This window comes from Sminthopsis crassicaudata, chromosome 2 (genome assembly GCF_048593235.1).
Source record: "Sminthopsis crassicaudata isolate SCR6 chromosome 2, ASM4859323v1, whole genome shotgun sequence".
Taxonomy (NCBI): Eukaryota; Metazoa; Chordata; class Mammalia; order Dasyuromorphia; family Dasyuridae; genus Sminthopsis; species Sminthopsis crassicaudata.
This window is the reverse complement of record NC_133618.1, coordinates 19,431,189-19,448,922: the sequence shown is the minus strand read 5'-3', so window position 1 is coordinate 19,448,922 and position 17,734 is coordinate 19,431,189. Positions and strand designations below refer to the sequence as shown.

The 17,734-nt window shown below is 43.7% G+C and overlaps 1 protein-coding gene across 9 annotated transcripts in view; it reads right to left on the bottom strand.

Moving 5' to 3' along the window:
- Positions 1–17,734, bottom strand: part of TET3 (tet methylcytosine dioxygenase 3) — a 138,876-nt gene that overhangs the window by 21,016 nt on the left and 100,126 nt on the right. For all 9 annotated transcript variants that reach the window (XM_074285459.1, XM_074285458.1, XM_074285460.1 and 6 more), the window contains one exon: positions 14,352–14,442. In XM_074285459.1, the coding sequence (XP_074141560.1) occupies positions 14,352–14,442 (91 nt within the window). The remainder of the gene's footprint in view (positions 1–14,351; positions 14,443–17,734) is intronic.

Genomic DNA, 17,734 nt, shown 5'->3' with positions numbered 1-17,734 from the left:
AAAGAAAGAAAGAAAGAAAGAAAGAAAGAAAAAGAAAAGAAGAGACTGAACCTATGACTTCATTAGTCTAAGGAGCTAATGAGAACCTTCCCTCTTACCACAGATGGGCACCTTCCTGGGCATTTAGCATCTTACAGAACTGCCCAGGGCACTAAAAAGTTAAATGATTTGCCAGCTGAGAGGCAGGACTTGAATCCAAGTTTTTTTGGTCTTGAGACCAGTCCTCAATTCTAATGGGCCAGCTGCCTCTCATGCATACAGGTGATGCTTAAGAAATTTAAGGAATTAAAATGGCATTTAAGGATATTTTTTTCTATACAGAGACCCTCTGCTTAGTTTCAATACTACCATTTAGCCATGTTTTCCACCAGAGTGGGGAAAGAAAGGCTCTATGGTTCAACCTCCTGCTGACCTCATCATTAGTCCTGATAATAACAGAAATGATAACTCACTCCCATTTCTATAGGGCCCTAAGGGTCACAAAGCACTTTACACAGATGCTCTTTTGAGTTTCAAAATAACCCATTAAAGTAGACACTTATTATTCTCACTTAACACTGAAACTGAGCAATGTTAAGTCACACAGCCGGTAAATGTTTGAGTTGGGATTTGAACTCAGGTCTTGACCTTACATTTAGCTTTCTGTCCACTGTAACATCTAGTTGTCTCATAATAATTAGAGCACACATTTATAGAGAGCTTTAAGGAATATTATTTTATCCAATTCTCCCAACAAATCAGCTAGGTGACATCATCCTGCCTCACATTTACTCTAGCTCTGGGACAGATCCTTGAATTTCTCTCTACCTCAACTTCCCCTTATGTAAGATAAGGAGTTGAATTCAATGGCTTCCAAATTTCCTTCTAGTTCTAAGACACGATCCAGTGACCTGCTCTTCAGATGAGGAAACCGAGGGTAAAATTACCTGTCTTGTCTATCTTCATGAAGTTGAGTAAGCTTTGAGGGAAAAGATGCACCCGGGGGTTCCTGACCCCAAGCATGGCCCTATCTCCACCACGACACACCGCCCGCCTCTACACTGAGCAAACATGACATCTCAGAGGTCAAAGAGCCCTCCCAGTGTGACCTGAACCTTAAACAGAATCCTCATTCAAAGCATTAGTGCATTGATTAGAAAAATGCAAATTAAAACAATGTTGAGGTACCACCTCACAGAGATTGGCTAACATGCTTGAAGGGACGTGGAAAAATAGGAACATGAATGTTTCACTGGAGTTGTAAACTGATCCAACCATTTGGAACTATGCCCAAAAGGCTACCAAATGTGTGTACCCTTTAACCCAGCCATACCACTACTAGGTCTGCATCCCAAAGAGACAAAAGAAAAGAGAAAATGACCTAACTGTACAGCAGCTCTTTTTGCTATGGCCAAGAATTGGAAAGAGAGGGGGTGCCCATCCATTGGGAATGGCTGAACAAGCTGTGATATATGATGGTGATGGAATACTATTGTGCTATAAGAAATGATAAGCGGGTAGTTTCAGAAGAACCTGGGTTAGAGTCGGGAGGCAGCGCGCATTTAGGGTTGCATGCAAAGTGAAATAAGCAGAACCAGAAGGACAACATACATAGTAACAACAATATTATAAGGATGACCAATTGTGAAAGACCTAGCTGTCTAATCAAGACAATCCGAAAGAACTCATGATGAAAAATGCTACCCATTTCCAGAGAGAGAGAACCGATGAATGTTGTATGAAGATTAAAGTATATTTTTAAGACTATACATTTTTCTCTGTTGTGTGTGTGTGTGTGTGTGTGTGTGTTTTCTTCTGCAACATAGCTATTATGGAAATGTTTTGCACAACTTCACATGTGTAATGATTATATTGTTTGCCTTCTCAAGGGATGGGGGGAGGAACATAAGAATTTGGAATTCAAATTGAAAAAAAAATGAGTTATAAATTTTACATGGAACTAGAAAATATTTAATGACATAAAATATATATTTAAAAATAAAATATTAGTGCCTCTGTGCTTTGAAAGACTTCCAGTGTTGAGAGATCATTATTTTCCAAAAGATTCCCATTTCACTTTTTAGATAGTTCAGAAGGTAAAGAAGTCTTTTTTCAAATTAGACTGAAACCTGCAGCTTTGGCCAGCTTCCACTTTGGCCCAAGCCCAACAAGGCTGCTGCCATCACACATATGGGGTCTAATGGGGTTAGGTTTAGGTTTAGACCTACTAACGAGAGCATTCCACATCACAATAGGAGGGAAAAAGTGCAGATGTGGAAAATGGAACAGATCTTGCAGTATTTTGGTAGCAACCCATGCTATTATTGATGATAGAAATGTACTTCCTTAAACTTTTAACATCTTAGCATCCAATACTCGCTGGAAAAATAATCCCCCAAAGCATCATTATCCAAAAAAGCAAAAATGACCCAAAGGAACTGTACTTTCTTGTCTCTACAAAAAAAGACCCATATACATAACAAAGGCAGCCTTGATGTAAATGGGTCTGCTTTACTATGTCTGTCCCATATGAGAAATCTCAAACCCCAGAACTGTCAGAGCAGTTCCGGGAATCTAAAAATCCCACTGTGACTACCCCAAATAACTTCACACAGGAGAATAAAATGCAACCAACAAAGCTCTACCCTTAAGAAGGTGCCTCCTGGGGCAGCTAGGTGGCGCAGTGGATAGAGCACCAGCCCTGAGTTCAAATCGGATCTCAGACACTTAACACTTCCTAGCTGTGTGACCCTAGGCAAGTCATTTAACCCCAGCCTCAAAGAAAAAAAGGTGCCTCCTATATTGAGCATAAATAATATCTGACATTTCTAAAACGCTTTATATGCATTAGCTCATTTGGGCTTCATGACCATTCTAGCTAGGAGCTAGGTACAATAAGGAACTCTTCTCTCAATTTACAGATGATGAAACTGATATCATGAAGTTGAATGTGTTAACAGCCAGAAATTGAACTCAGGTCTTCCTGATTCTACATCCAGCACTCTGCCTGCTATCCCAGACTGCCACACATGAATCTTTGTAGAAATGACTAGAAATAACTCTATTCATGGACCCTTTGGTTAATGTCACCAAGAGAAGGAGAAAATCGGGACAACTGCTCAGTAAAAGTATTTGCAACTGTCATGGGGGAATCCCCAAATGGAAAAGGATTCCCTAGATGATAGGTCTTCCAGATGCTTAGTGCCAAAGAACTCCAGCTCCAGAATACCACAGGACACCCTCAGTGAAGCCTCAAGAGATTGAGTTCCCTGACAATCTACGTGGGGAGACAAATCAAGTGGATGAAGAAAGCCTACTGCCCAGACAATGAAATCTATCCAAGAGTGGAATGGTTTGTCTTGAAGGTGGGGTGCTTCTCTTCGATGTAGGTCACTGGCTCAGAGAGACAAAAGGGACCTCTTCAGCCCCTCATTTAGAGGAGATGAAAGGAAGCCCCAGAGGGGTAAAATTAAGAACCCAAGGCCACAGAGTTAGGAAGTGCCTGAGGTGGGAGTTGAACTGAGGTCTCTGGGATCTAGGTCTAACATTCTATCCATTGTACGGCCAGTTGTCTCTTTGATCAGAGGCTTGGAGTCTGGGGAGTTGTGGAGGGAATCTTTTCCAGGGATAGGTTGGACTACATGATCCTAGGTCCCTTTTAACTGCTATTCTGGGATCTTGTGTCCAACACTTGGAGCTGGACAGAGTGCCAGGGGTACAAGTGTGTCTTGGATTGACATGGCAGGAGCAAAACGAACTAAACTCAGAACTGAATAGGAAAGAACAGGTGAAATAATTATATTTTATGCAATTATGATGTGCTTCAAACTGGTCCTGATCCCAAATCCATCTCTAGCATGCTCCTTTTTCTTTTTTTAGTTTATTTATTTATTTATTTTATTATATCTTTTTATTGACAAAACATATGCATGGGTAATTTTTCAGCATTGACCCTTGCAAAATCTTCTGTTCTAACTTTGCCCCTCCTTTTCCCCACCCTCTCCCCTAGATGGCAGGTAGTCCAATACATAACATAAATACTCTTTCAATAATAAGCCAAACAGTTCAGCAAATAAAAGGCTGACCTCAGGGCAAGGAAGATCTAGATTCCTGGCCTCCCCCTGGTACATACTACCTGAGTGACCTTGGTAGACCTCAACTGCCTTATCTTTAATGAAGCTAGGAGTGAGGTTAAGTATTTTAAGAACTAGTCTTGAAGCCAGGAAATGTTGGGTATGTTCCTTAGCCAGTCAAGGGGCCAACTCATGGAGACTCAGATCCTGCATTGGTACAGAGCTTTCTTATGTGTTCCTTATACTAATGGAATAGCAAGGGAGGGTAGGGAGAAGGGATGGGGGAGAAAGAGGGAAGAAAGGGGAGAGTGGGAGAAAGGCAGAGGGAGAGAGAGAAACTCTCTTGATGATGCTATTTATTGGTGAATCATGAAACATGATAAAGGGTGGGTGACTCTTGAGGGTTTGGAGAAGTGCCTGGTTGGCATTTGGAGGACCCAGGAGGTTACCATGATGATTCACTGGTAAGACAGGGCCTAAAGAATGCCATGGAGGATGAGTAGGACAGAAATGGAAGGTAGGCTATCATGTACTGAATGTCTCCCCCTCTTTTCCTCCCCCGCCCCAGGCAGATTTGGTTGCCAAAGAACATCAAGGCTCCTAAAACTCTTTGAGTGGGCACTGGGAGGTAAGGGCGGGGGGAAGACTTGTTGGAGAGCAAGTTTTAGAGTCAAGGGGCTGCTAATTGGTATAGTAAATAGAGCACCAGCCCTGAAGTTCAGATCTAGTCTCAGACACTTAACACTTCCTAACTGTGTGACCCTGGGCAAGTCACTTAACCCCAATTACCTTAGTAAAAAAAAAAAATAAAAGAAAGAAAAAAAGAGTCACCCAGGATGAAGGAGGTGTGGCTAAGTTGGGATCTGTCTTATTGGAGAGCTACCCACCATGATCCACAATCTCAGTTCCACCAGAGAATATCAATAAATGCTGACTATTAAGACAACTCTGAGATACCACTACACACCTGTCAGATTGGCTAGAATGACAGGGAAAGATAATGCAGAATGTTGGAGAGGATGTGGGAAAATTGGGATACTGATACATTGTTGGTGGAGTTGTGAATACATCCAGGCATTCTGTAGAATGATTTGGAACTATGCTCAAAAAGTGGTCAAACTGTGCATACCCTTTGATCCAGCAGTGCTACTACTGAGCTTATATCCCAAAGAGATTTTAAAGAAGGGAAAGGGACCTGTATGTGCCAAAATGTTTGTAGCAGCCCTCTTTGTGGTGGCCAGAAACTGGAAATTAGTGGACACCCATCAATTGGAGATTGGCTGAATAAATTGTGGTATATGAATATTATGGAATATTATTGTTCTATAAGAAATGACCAGCAGGAGGATTTCAGAAAGGCCTGGAGAGACTTAATGAACGGATGCTGAGGGAAATGAGCAGGACCAGGAGATTATTATGTACTTCAACAACAATACTGTATGAAGATATATTCTGATGGACGTGGCCCTCTCCAACAATGAGATGAACCAAATCAGTTCCAATAGAGCAGAATGAACTGAACCAGCTCCACCCAGCGAAAGAACTCTGGGAGATGACTGTGAACAACTACATAGAATTCCCAATCCCTCTATTTTTGTCCGCCTGCATTTTGGATTTCCTTCACAGGCTAATTATACACTGTTTCAAAGTCCGATTCTTTTTGCACAGCAAAATAACTGTATGGACATGTATACATATATTGTATTTAATTTATACTTTAACATATTTAACATGTCTTGGTCTACCTGCCACCTGGGGGAAGGGGTGGGGGGAAGGAGGAGAAAAGTTGGAACAAAAGGCTTTGCAATTGTCAATGCTGGAAAAGTACCCATGCGTATATCTGGCAAATAAAAAACTATAATAAATTTTTTAAAATAAAAAAAATAAATGCTGACTATAGATAGTCAAAGAAAACATGGATTTCTTTTTTTGGGGGGGTGGGTGGGGAATGGGAGTTTGGCCCTCTGATTTCCTTGATATGCATCACTCCTATGTGGAAGTTCTCTCCAATGACCTAAATCCAGCAGCATCTGAAACTCCAACACCACAGAAATCTGCTTGGGGCAATGGGAACTTGTTAGCAAGTACTTACGAAGTCCCTAGGAGGGCAGGCCCTGTGCTAGGTGCACGGGATAAACGGAAGCAAAAAGAAGCCTGGCTTTCAAAGGGCTGGCAGTTTAACAGAGGGGAGGAAGGGAGGAATGACAGGACATGTAGAGCTCCATGCAAATAGACTGGACAAGTGGGAGGAAATCTCAGAGGAGAGAGCCAGTGATGGAGGAAGGGAAGAACGCTAGGGAAGCAGGAATGGGAGACATGTGTGCAAAAAGACCCAGTACTGGAAGATGAATCATCCAGGTGGAGGAATGGAAAGAAGGGCAGCATCACAGAATCCTCGAGGACACTGGGGGAATAAAATGTCAGGTAGACAGGGGCCAGTCTGGGAGAGTTACAGAGCACACGTGTGTCAGAAACAAGCCTTCATCCCAGACATCCCAACTCCAAAATGGACTCACCACCGTGGTAAAAGCCAGAGTAAAAAAAGCCAGATGTTTGAGTCACATCCCCAGAATCCCCTTGCCAACTCACTAACTAGGACAACCTACAGTCAGTGAAAATTGCACCCGAGTTCCCACCGATTTCTGACTGCCTATTTCTGCCAAAGAGCAAACATTTTTTCCAAGAAAGGTGCCCAATGATTGGTTTGATCTCCCTCCAGACGTGATCCAAGCTCGAACGGGAGTCCCAAGGAATGTGAAGAAGAAGGAACGGCTTTTCTCATAGGTGCTCGGAGGGGAGGGCCCGCCAGAGGGCCGAGAGCCCGCCCGGCTGGGAGGGGAAGGAGGTGAGAGCTGCCGCTTCGGGGGAGTCTTGGCCGCTTTGCAGTCGGGCGACATTCCCTACATAGCTGGCCTCCGGCGGCCGCTCGGGCATGAGAAAAGGGAGCAGGTCTCCTAGCGGGGGGAGTTATGTCATCAGGGCTCCACGCCAGCGGAGTTCCCAGGGCCTGCATACCGATCACGGATGAATAAAGGCGCAAACACACAGAGGCACATGCAGGCAAGCACACGGGCACAGACGCAGCTAGACACACGCCCTCCCGGCCCGGCAGCTCACAAACTAGGCGCTAACGCAGCTGCCGTTCAGAGACGTGCTACGGTCTGCAGGTTGCAGATGGCTCTCCAGATACCTCCAGAGACACCAAGGCACACTCTGTGTGTTGCCACGGCCAGGAGTTATATTTATCATCCTCGGAACAAGCTGAAGAGATTGTGATCTCAGCCACCGAGGGCCGAAGACAATTTCACAACCGCTAACGCGGGCACTGCAGCTTCCCAGCTCGGCAGGACGGACACGAGCTCTGGGGCCATTAGGGAAGCCTTTAAGGAGATAGGACACCTCTACGCAATAATGAGGCACTAGAAGGTCTTTGACCTTATGGAGTGATACCTCTGCCCACATACCCCCTCCAACACACAGACTCTTGGCTACAAACATATGATATTACAAATGCACACACACACACACACACACACACACACACACACACACACACACACACACACTGAAGCTAAGATAATTTACACACATGGTTCACAATCTACCATAAACTTAGAACAATTCTATCAATGACAGAGTGGAAAGGACATTAGAACAGACTGTCCAAGCCGGGAGGGACCTTAGAACCCAAAATGTTAGTTGCTAGACAGTTCAATGGATAGAGCACAAGGCCCTGAAGTCAGAAGGACCTGAGTTCAAAATCTAAGCTCAGACAGTTAACACTAACTAGCTGTATGACCCTGAGCAACCATTGCCTTTCATGGTAGCACTGTGCGTTCTGGGATTGCTCAAACTGGTGAGTTCTTTTCTGAGCTCCAGCCCAAATGTGTCTCTTCAGAACAATTCATCATTCCTGTTACTACTACTTAGAACTACCAAGCTAACAAGCCCTTGCTACGTGCCAGACACTGTGTTAGACACAGAGAAGAAAACAATCTCTACTCCTGGTTCCTACTTCTACCCACTGGCATCAAACAAAAGAAGCAGAATCCCTCCTCCACAAGAAATCTTAAAAAAGACTTGTTGTTCGGTCACATCTGCATTTCCTTCTCTAGCTCATCTTACAGATGAGGAACGGAGGCGAACAGGGTAAAGTGACTTGTCCAGCGTCCCACAGCAAGTACTCTGTCTGAGCTCAGATTGGAACTCATGACAAAGAATCATCTCAGTGCTCTATCCACTGTGCCATCTACTTGCAAAATCAAATCACAGCTATTGTCTCCTTCCATCTCCCCCCCTGCCCCCCCCCATTCTTGTGGAAATCAAATCCAAGAGGAAAACAAGCGGAGATGGAGGTGGGTTGAGAAAGGAATAAACACACACAAAACAAAACTTCCTGATCCCAAAGAAGGGTACAAAAAGGGAGGAAAGAAAACAAGAACTGGAGTTTATGGTGTTATCTTAGATCCTAGAATATATACAGTTACATGCGTGTGTGTGTGTGTGTGTGTGTGTGTGTGTGTGTGTATAAACATAAACAGTTGGGGAATGGCTCAATAAGTTATATATGAGTGTGATTAAATATTATTTTTACCAGAAAACATGACAAACAAATTAATTCAGAGAATCCTGGACTATGGGGACCAATAGAGAATAATGAGAGTGAAACAAGACTATGATTTATACAAAGAAAACAAGTGAAAAGCAAAGCAATTTTGAAAGACTGACAATTTCGAAGCCGTGTTTTGGACTGTTGTGAAGCTGCCTCCCTATTTCCTGCCATGGGTGATGGAACCGAGAGCTCAAAAGCTTGAGAGACAGAGACACACAGTGTGGGGCAGAGCCACTGGAGCATGACTCTGGCTTGGCTAGGCTTCCCTCTCTCTCCTTTTCTCCTTCTGTTTCTTTTCTCTCTCTCTCTCTTTTCTCTGTGTGTGTGTGTGTGTGTCAGGGAGGTAAATTAGTAGTAGGGACGTGACAAAAAAAGAGCATCACCAGGGGAAAAAAGGTAAATGGCCAAAGGGAATAGAAGGAAGAGACAGTGTGCACATACGTGTGTGTGAGTGTGTCCATGCATGTATGTATAATGGGTGCTTGTACACGTGAGGAGTGTGCAACTGGGCATGCAGTGTGTATAGTGTGTGCCTGTGAAGGCTTGCAGGTGTGGGTGCAGATGCATACATGCATAGTGATGCATGTACACGTGAGGTGTGTGCAAGTGGGCATGTAGTGTGTACAGTGTGTGGGTGTGTGCATGTGGGTCAGGGCGTATATCAGAAGAGGAGAGATTAGCAAAGGAGGACTTCCTGGAGCAGGAAAGGACAATCAGACAGACAAAAGTCAGCCAGCCAGACATCGATTCCAGACAGAGCAAAAGTCCACCTGGCTGAAAGCAAAACCAGCTCCTTGCTGTTTCAGCTCAGAGAGCGAAGCCTGCCCCCTGGTCCGCCCGGCTCCATTCCCGACGTCTGGTGTCCTCAGGGTTTGCTCACGTGCTGATTGATCTGAAGGGAGCGAGCCCTATCCATGTGACCTCAAGCCCTGGAGAATTTGGCAAAATCCTCTCTCTCGTCCCCCGAGAGCCAAAGCAAGAAGTGACCACCCTCAGCCTGAGGGTCCCCAACCTGAGCATGGGCCACCAAACAGTGGCAGCTTCCATGTGGGGAGTGGGTTTTAAAGACTTCAAAGTGCTCTGGATGCATATTACAGCAAAAAGTCTGCGAGATAGACACTGTTTGTTCCCCCCACTTTACAGGGAAAGTGGGGGGGAATGTCACCCACAAAAATAGACAAGACCAACCGCTATCTATTCAACTCTGCCCCTTTCCAGTAAACCCCTGGGAATGACTTATTGTTCCAGTGGACCGAGTCCAAGGAGAACACTAGCCAGCTCTGTGACATGAGGAAGTTAGACTAGGTCCAAAGTGAAATGAGCAGAACCAGAACATTGCACATGGAAGGGAGATGGGAGTCAACATTACCCAGTGGGAAGAGCATCCGACTTAGAACAGGAGGACAGGACTTCAAACCTGTGGATTATCTGGAACGAGCCACATCACTTCTCTGTGCCTCCATTTCTGAATTTGTAAAAATGAAAGGCTTCCACTAGATGGTCTATAAGGTCCTTTCCAGCACTAGATCAATGAGCTTGATCCACTTACCCTGGTGTTGAGAGCCCTAAGAATCCAATCCCAGAACGCCAAGAGATGAAAGAGCCTTTCAGAGACCATTTGGTCCAGTTTACAAAGATGTCCCACAAGAGGGAATCCAGCTCACCTCCCAGGTTTAAAGAAGGGCTTTCCCTCCAATCTGTCTGCTCCTCTGTAGCCTCTAGCCCAGTGGTCCTCAAACTTTTTAAATAAGGGGGGGGGGGCAGCTAGGTGGCACAGTGGATAGAGCACCAGCCTTGAATTCAGGAGGACCTCAGTTCAAATCTGGTCTCAGACACTTAACATTTCCTAGCTGTGTGACCCTGGACAAGTCACTTAACCCCAGCCTCAAAAAAAAAAAAAAAAAAAGGGGGGGGGAGAAGAAAATAAATAAATAAAGGGGGGGCCCCCGCAAGTTTCTGTCCCTCAGACTACTGGAGGGCCAGACTATAGTAAAAACAAAAGCTCACACTCTGCCTCCACCCCTCAGCCCATTTGCCATAACCCTATAACCAGGCAGGTTGCATAAATGTCCTCAGCGGGCCACATCTGGCCCTCAGGCTGTAGTTTGAGAACCCCTGCTCTAGCCAGTGCTCAGAATTCTGTTCCCTGGGGCCAAGGAGAGCAGGACCAATTCCTGTTCCACATGAAAGCCTTTCAAATATGTGAACCAGTTACAGTAGCGCACTGCTCTGCTCCAACAACTCGGCTCCCCCGCTCTAGGCTAAAGCTGCTAATTTCCCCATCAATCCTCAGATGCCCCAAGGAACTTCAAAACTCTAGCTGTTCTTCCCTGCACACTCTCCAATTACCGATGGCTTCTGCAAAGAGTTGCCCACAATGATCCAGATGTGTTCTGACTCAGGCAGAGTGCAGAGCAGTTAGCTCTCTCCATCTGCAGGTTACCCTTCTCCAGAGACAGTCTGCCACCAAATGAGACTTTGGTCAACACGTCCCTGGGTATTAGGGATCGCTTACCCCCACCTTGAATGAATCCACTACAAGCTACAATTTTTCTTTTTTTGTATTTTTTAAGTAGCATAATAAAAGGCAATTACTTAGTATCCATCAGAGACACAGTTAACTTCCCAAGCTTATGGCTTGTACTAAATACTTAAAAAAAAAAAGCAGGATTCTAATTTAAAGACAACGCTTTTGCAAGGTGAAAGGTTTTACAATAATATTGAAAAATAGCTTTGCATGCACTTTGAAAAACAAAAAGCTATTTTTTAAAAAGTGGCCATGGAGCATTTGTCCAAAGACCTTCTCCTCGGTAATAGAAACAGTTTATTTATAGGGTATGTACTATGTACCAGGGACTGTGCTAAGTACTTTACAAATATCTGATTTCATCCTCAAAACAAAGACAATGAACAGGTCCTGATGCCTTCATCGAATCTGAGAGAGAAGGATAGATGTGATCTTGTCCTCCTGGGGCACCTGAGTCACAATCACTTTTATATCACAGAAGTTCTGAATTGATCCAACCATTTGGGAGAGCAATTTAGGACAATGGCCAAAGGGCTATAAAACAGCATATCTGTTGGAATACACAGGAGCCACCTGACAGTGGCTGCTAGAGATCCAACCCAGAATGAATCTCCTCTTGGGAGAGGATAGTACAAAGGAGACCAAGAGGCCCTTGCTATTCTCTGACGTCTCTGAGAGGCCGTCGGTCGCATGGTCTGACCTCTCTCCTCTTCCCTCTACCTCCAATTTATCTCATTCTCAGTCTGCAACACCTGTGTCAGCAAAGGCTGCCCTGCAACTCCCTCAGATGCTACGATCCACAGCTGTGGAGGCTTTCAGAGAATTGACCTGCCCCTTAACAATTCTTTTTTGGTTTTTGCTGTTATTTTCCCCCCACAGCATGATCCACACACTGAGGAATGCAAGCAGCACTATCATTTCTGGATGGTTGTAACGGGTGTTGATGGAGGCAAACTTTCAAATGGAGAAGAGGACTGTAGACAGAACAGGCATTTAAGTCTCTCATCAGTCTCCTGGCTCGGCCCTTTGAAGTGTTGGCCCATTTAATTACTCCAACTAAAAATGTCTTACCGGAGCTCTTCTTCCTTAAATCTGGAAGGATCCTTCTCAAGAACAGCTCTGGTTCTTCTTGATATTCTTAACCCATGTTCAGGTGTCATAAGCTCCCATGTATTTCAACAGCTCTCCCGTGTATTCCAACATATACCCTCTGATCCAGCAGTGTCTCTATTGGGCTTATACCCCAAAGAGTTCATAAAAAGGGGAAAGGGACCCACATGTGCAAACATGTTTGTGGCAGCCCTTTTTGTAGTGGCAAGAAACTGGAAACTGAGTGGATGCCCATCAGTTAGAGAATGGCTGAATAAGTTATGGCATAAGAATGGAATATTATTGTTCTATAAGAAACAATCAGCAGGCTGATTTCAGAGAAGCCTGGAGAGACTTATAGGAACTGATGCTAAGTGAAGTGACTAGAACCAAGAGAACACTGCACACGGCAACAACAAGAGTATATGATGATCAATTCTGATGGACAAGGGCTCCTTTCAACAATGAGGTAATTTAGGCTTGGGATGGAGAGAGCCATCTGCATCCAGAAAGGGAGTTTGGGGGGGCTGAATGTGGATGACAACAGAATATTTTCATCTTTTTTGTTGTTGTTTGCTGTCTCTTCCCCCTCTCCCTCTCCTTCCTTCCTCCTTCCTTCCTCCTTCCCTCCCGGTCCCTGTCTCTCTCTCTCCCTGTCCCTGTCTCTCAGATTTTTCTTGTACAGCATGATAAATGTGGAAATATACATGTGTAACCTACATTGGATTCTTCCTGTCTAGGGAAGGGGGAAGAAGGGAAGGAAGGGAGAAAAATATGAACGCAAGGTTTTGCAAGGGTGAATATTGAAAAATATCTTTGCATGCACTTTGAAAAATAAATAATGCTATTAAAAAAAAAAAGTGGCCACAGAGCATTTGTCCAAAGACCTTCTCCTCAGTAATAGAAAGTTTATTTATATGGTACGTACTATATGCCAGGGACTGTGCTAAGTACTTTACAAATATCTGATTTCATCCTCAAAACAACCCTGGGAAGCAGAAATAATGATTATCTTCACTTTATATATTATAGTTAAAAAAAAAAAAACAACACACAAGGCAAATCAGGTTAAAAGACATGCTCGGAGTCACACAACTAGTGAATGTCTGGAACTGAATTTGAATCTAGGCTCAAAACTCTATTTACTGTGTCACCTTGTGGCCTAAAAAGTCTATAATCAGAGTGAGTTGTTCCACTAAACAAGTAACCCAAGATCAAAGACAAAAATAAAGGTCCCATAATCCCAAAATATTCATACTGATTGGTGAAAGCAAAGAAAGCCAGTGAGTGTTGTGACCTCCACTGCAGTATGGCATAAAGGAAAATCATTGTATCATGAGAAACAATGAAAAGTCTGGAGAAGCAGAGAAAGACATACAGGAACTGTGGCAAGATGGAAGGCGGCAGAACCAGGGAAAGAGTCAACACAATGACAAAGATGGGACAGAAAGGGACAAGAGCAGCAAGAAAACACAATGGAATACTATCACCAATTTTGGCCATGAGGATACAAACCAATCTCTTGCCCCTTGAACAGTGGAGGACTATGGGTATGAAATGGCTTAGGTGTGAGGACCACTCCCACTCTCCCTCCTAAGAGAAGCTCAATTGGTTGGGGAGGAGAGAGAAATATATGGGAGGGGGTTGGGGGAGGGAAGTTCTTCTGATTTACCAATCACACAATGATACTAAGAAGTGAGTTAACTATCATCATTCCACCTGTCTCATGATTCTATGCAGATGCATTTTCCACTGTAGAGAAGTTCTTCCTCGTAAAAAGTTCCCACTCATTGCCCAAGAACTCCCTCCTGCTCTGAACTCTCTCCTCTATGGATCAACAATGGGACCAATATATGGCTCTCTGGTCTAAGCAAGGTCTGATTGAAGGCTGGATGGGGGGAGAGGACAGAAAACAGTTTCAGAAACCTACACCCAAGAAGCCAACTGATAACTACTGGGCCCATATTCCTCATTGGGATCCACACAGGATAGTCAGGGTGACAGTCCCTAACTTTTCTGATCCTAGACTCCAAGTTGCTCCCAAGCCGACTCGAGGCCAAATCCCACTTACCGGTCCTCCATCAGCTCTCGGATGGCTGCCACAGAGGGCCCAGCCCCCAGATGGGTGTAATATGGACCTTCATCTTTCTCCACTATTTGCTCTGGGTTGAGAGGGAAAGAAAAAAATAAAATTATTTCATCAGTTTTCAAATGTTTACTGAGTGCCTGGTATGTATAACACACAGGAGGAGGAGAGGGATAACATAACATAAGTTAAAGGGTCCGGATTCAAATCTTGGTCGTGCCATTGATTGGCTACCACAAGTCTATCTTGACATCTCTGGGGCTCCCTTTTTCACAAGCAAAATCAGGCCACCAAGGCAGTTGATCACTGAGGTTACGTCTAGCTCAGTTATTCAATGATCCTAAAATTTTAATTTTAAGACTGATGCATTTTCCCAGACCACCACATAAATACCTAAGAGAAATGAGAGTAGTAAAAACTGTTATGAGACAGTGCAATAGGAGTGACCCTGGACAAGTCCTTTAACTTGCTCTGGGCAACTCCAAGGCACCAAATTGCAGAGAAGCTGCATTTGAAGAAGGGAGTCTCTTCTCCTGGGAGTTCCCTGACCAAGGAAATCTCAGGTCTGATCCCTATCCTCCATCAAATAAGAAGAGACATTAAGTCCAGAGCAAATTAAGGAAATTCACTATCCTTTGATATCGATTGGGGGCAAAGGTTTCATGGGAAAGGTTTGGTGGGTGCTACTTTCTGAAAGTTGTAAGGAGGGGATGGGTGCTACAAATGCTCCACAAAGGACAAAGCAGTGGTTCTAAGGGTGCCCCCCAAATTTGGAATTTAGCTTACTTCAGATAAAAGAGAACTGATTATTTTATTTCATATACATTTTACTTATTCAGCGTACATAGTGTAAAAATAACATTTCCCAAAGAAAACTTCTCTCCCACATTTGGCTAAGCCCAGAGCACAGCGGACCCCGACTTCCCAAAGAATTTGACAAAAAGGGCTGCCCCTATTGAGTAGATTCCAAACATGAAGGTTTCCAGATTCTCGCACACTTTCTATTCTGCAAGTGGCAACTGTCCCTAACCCAAATAACAACCATCAACTCAAAATGTCTGAGACCCACAGGACAGGGGGATGATGGCAAGAACCCAAGGATACAGAAACAAGCCACCGACTCACAGAATCACTGAATGTGAAGGCTCTCCGTCCCTCCTCAGTAATCTGACTAGACTTCAGGGTGGTCCCTAGGGAAGTGATACAGTTGGACTCCAGTACAAATGGCCTTGAATACCAGACTAAGTAATCCAGTAAGAAAAAAGAAGACACAGAAATGGGAAGACTTTCCAATTAAAGGATTAAGGACGACCAGATCCAGAATCCTCTATTTTCCGAAGACTCAAGGCAAGTTTGGGTGGCTCATTAAGTTTGAGACAGGCTACAAAGTACATTGTTTTAAGTGCAGATTGAAACATTCAGATGGACATGGCTAATGGGAGAATTTGTTTTGCTTGACTAAACATATTTGTAACAAGTTTTCTTTTTCTTGCTTTTTCAGTGGGTGGGGAGAGTTGGTAGAAGGAAAGAACTCAAAACTGAAAGTAAAACAATTTTTAAAATGGGGGGGAGTTCACTCTTACTTTCTACTTTAGAAACACCTTGCCCCCTGCCCAAATGGAATGAGCCACCCACATTTGCCCTGTAGCTTCAGAAAATATGAGATTCTGGGTTTAAATATCCTTAATCTTTTCCCTAGAAAACCTGAGAAGTATTCTCATTTCGTTGCCTTCTTATTTCCTAATAGATCACTTAATTAGAAGTTCAATAAAAGTTTTGGCAATTGTCAATGTTGTAAAATTACCCATGCATATATCTGGTAAATAAAAACTATTAAAATAAAAAAATAAATTTAAAAAAAGAAGAAGAAGGCTACACAAAATAACTGTTTGGACATGTATACATATATTGTACTTAATTTATACTTTAACATATTTAACGTGTATTGGTCAACCTGCCATCTGAGGGAAAGGGTGGGGGGAAGGAGGGGAAAAGTTGGAACAAAAGGTTTTGCAATTGTCAGTGCTGAAAAATTACCCACGCATATATCTTGTAAATAAAAAGCTATAATTTAAAAAAAAAAATTAGACGTTCAAGGCCATGTGGGCTCAACCGGACCACTTCTTCTGGAAAACCTTCAACTCTAGGCCAGAACTTCTGGTTTCTAAGGTGGAAGGTAAAGAGTGCAGGAGACCGAAGACCAAACCAGAGTTAGAATGCTACAATCCTAAATTCTGCACCCCATTCCTCAAGAAAGCGAAAGTGAACATTTCTACCCCAATTTGAGGTTTGAAAAGTTTTTTACCACTACATTTCATTTGTGTCTTACAAGAAGGAGGAACTACAGGTGAGAAACAAGACTTCACAGCTGTGAGATCCAAAAGCCCAACTAGAGAACCTGAAGCTAGAACTCAGATATTCACGGCAGTCAAGAAAGAACAATGGAACCCACTCAGTGCTTATGGGACAGAGATAGGCAGAGACTGAGACAGATAAAGAGAGACCGAGGCAGAGACAGAGCTAGCCTTCATATTGAAGATTCATAGGATCATGGACTGAGAACCAAGAGGGATCTCAGACGCTGCTGAATCCAGCCCACTGAATCTGTATCTAATTTTGCAGATAAGGAAACTGAGACCCAGAGAAGTTAGCTACCTTGCCCCATTCACCTAGTGGTAGCTACTGGGGGGAAAAGTGACCTAATTCAAGAGGCATTTATCCTTCCACTATAGCAGCCTAAACCTCTTTTGGGTATCCTATCACTTAATATGTACAATGACTTGTGAAATCAGTATAAAGATATTATCCTCATTTTTAAAAATTGAGGAAAATGATCCTCAAGAGACAGACTTAACTTTACAACAGGTCAAGTTTTACTTTCTCAATTTACAGCTGAGGAAACTGAGGTCCGGAAGGGCTGAATGGTAGAGTGAATACCGGATTAGAACTAGGAAGCTCTGAGTTGGATTCCTGCCTTGGACCCTTGAGAGCTGGGTGACTTCAGACAGGCTGCCCTACTTCTCTGGGTCTTGGCTACCTCATTAGTAAAATAGCCCATCCTTCACCAGGGAGTCATTGTATATCAAGAGCTTTGAACACTGACATGGTTACTTATTATGTGTGATTACTAGGAGAGAGGGAAAATATGACCTAGAGCTCTCTTCCTGTCATCCATTATCCTGTGTTCGCATGAGATGGAGAAATGAGAGAAAGCAGCACCATCCAGAAATGCGACTAGACAGGTTTCACTAGCAGGAGTGGCCAAAAGGGGGAAAACCAATAAACCAAATAATGGAGCCCAAACAGAAACCAGAGCTTGACAACACAACTGAAAACCGGTCTTTGGGAAGGAAAGAAGGAAATGGTCC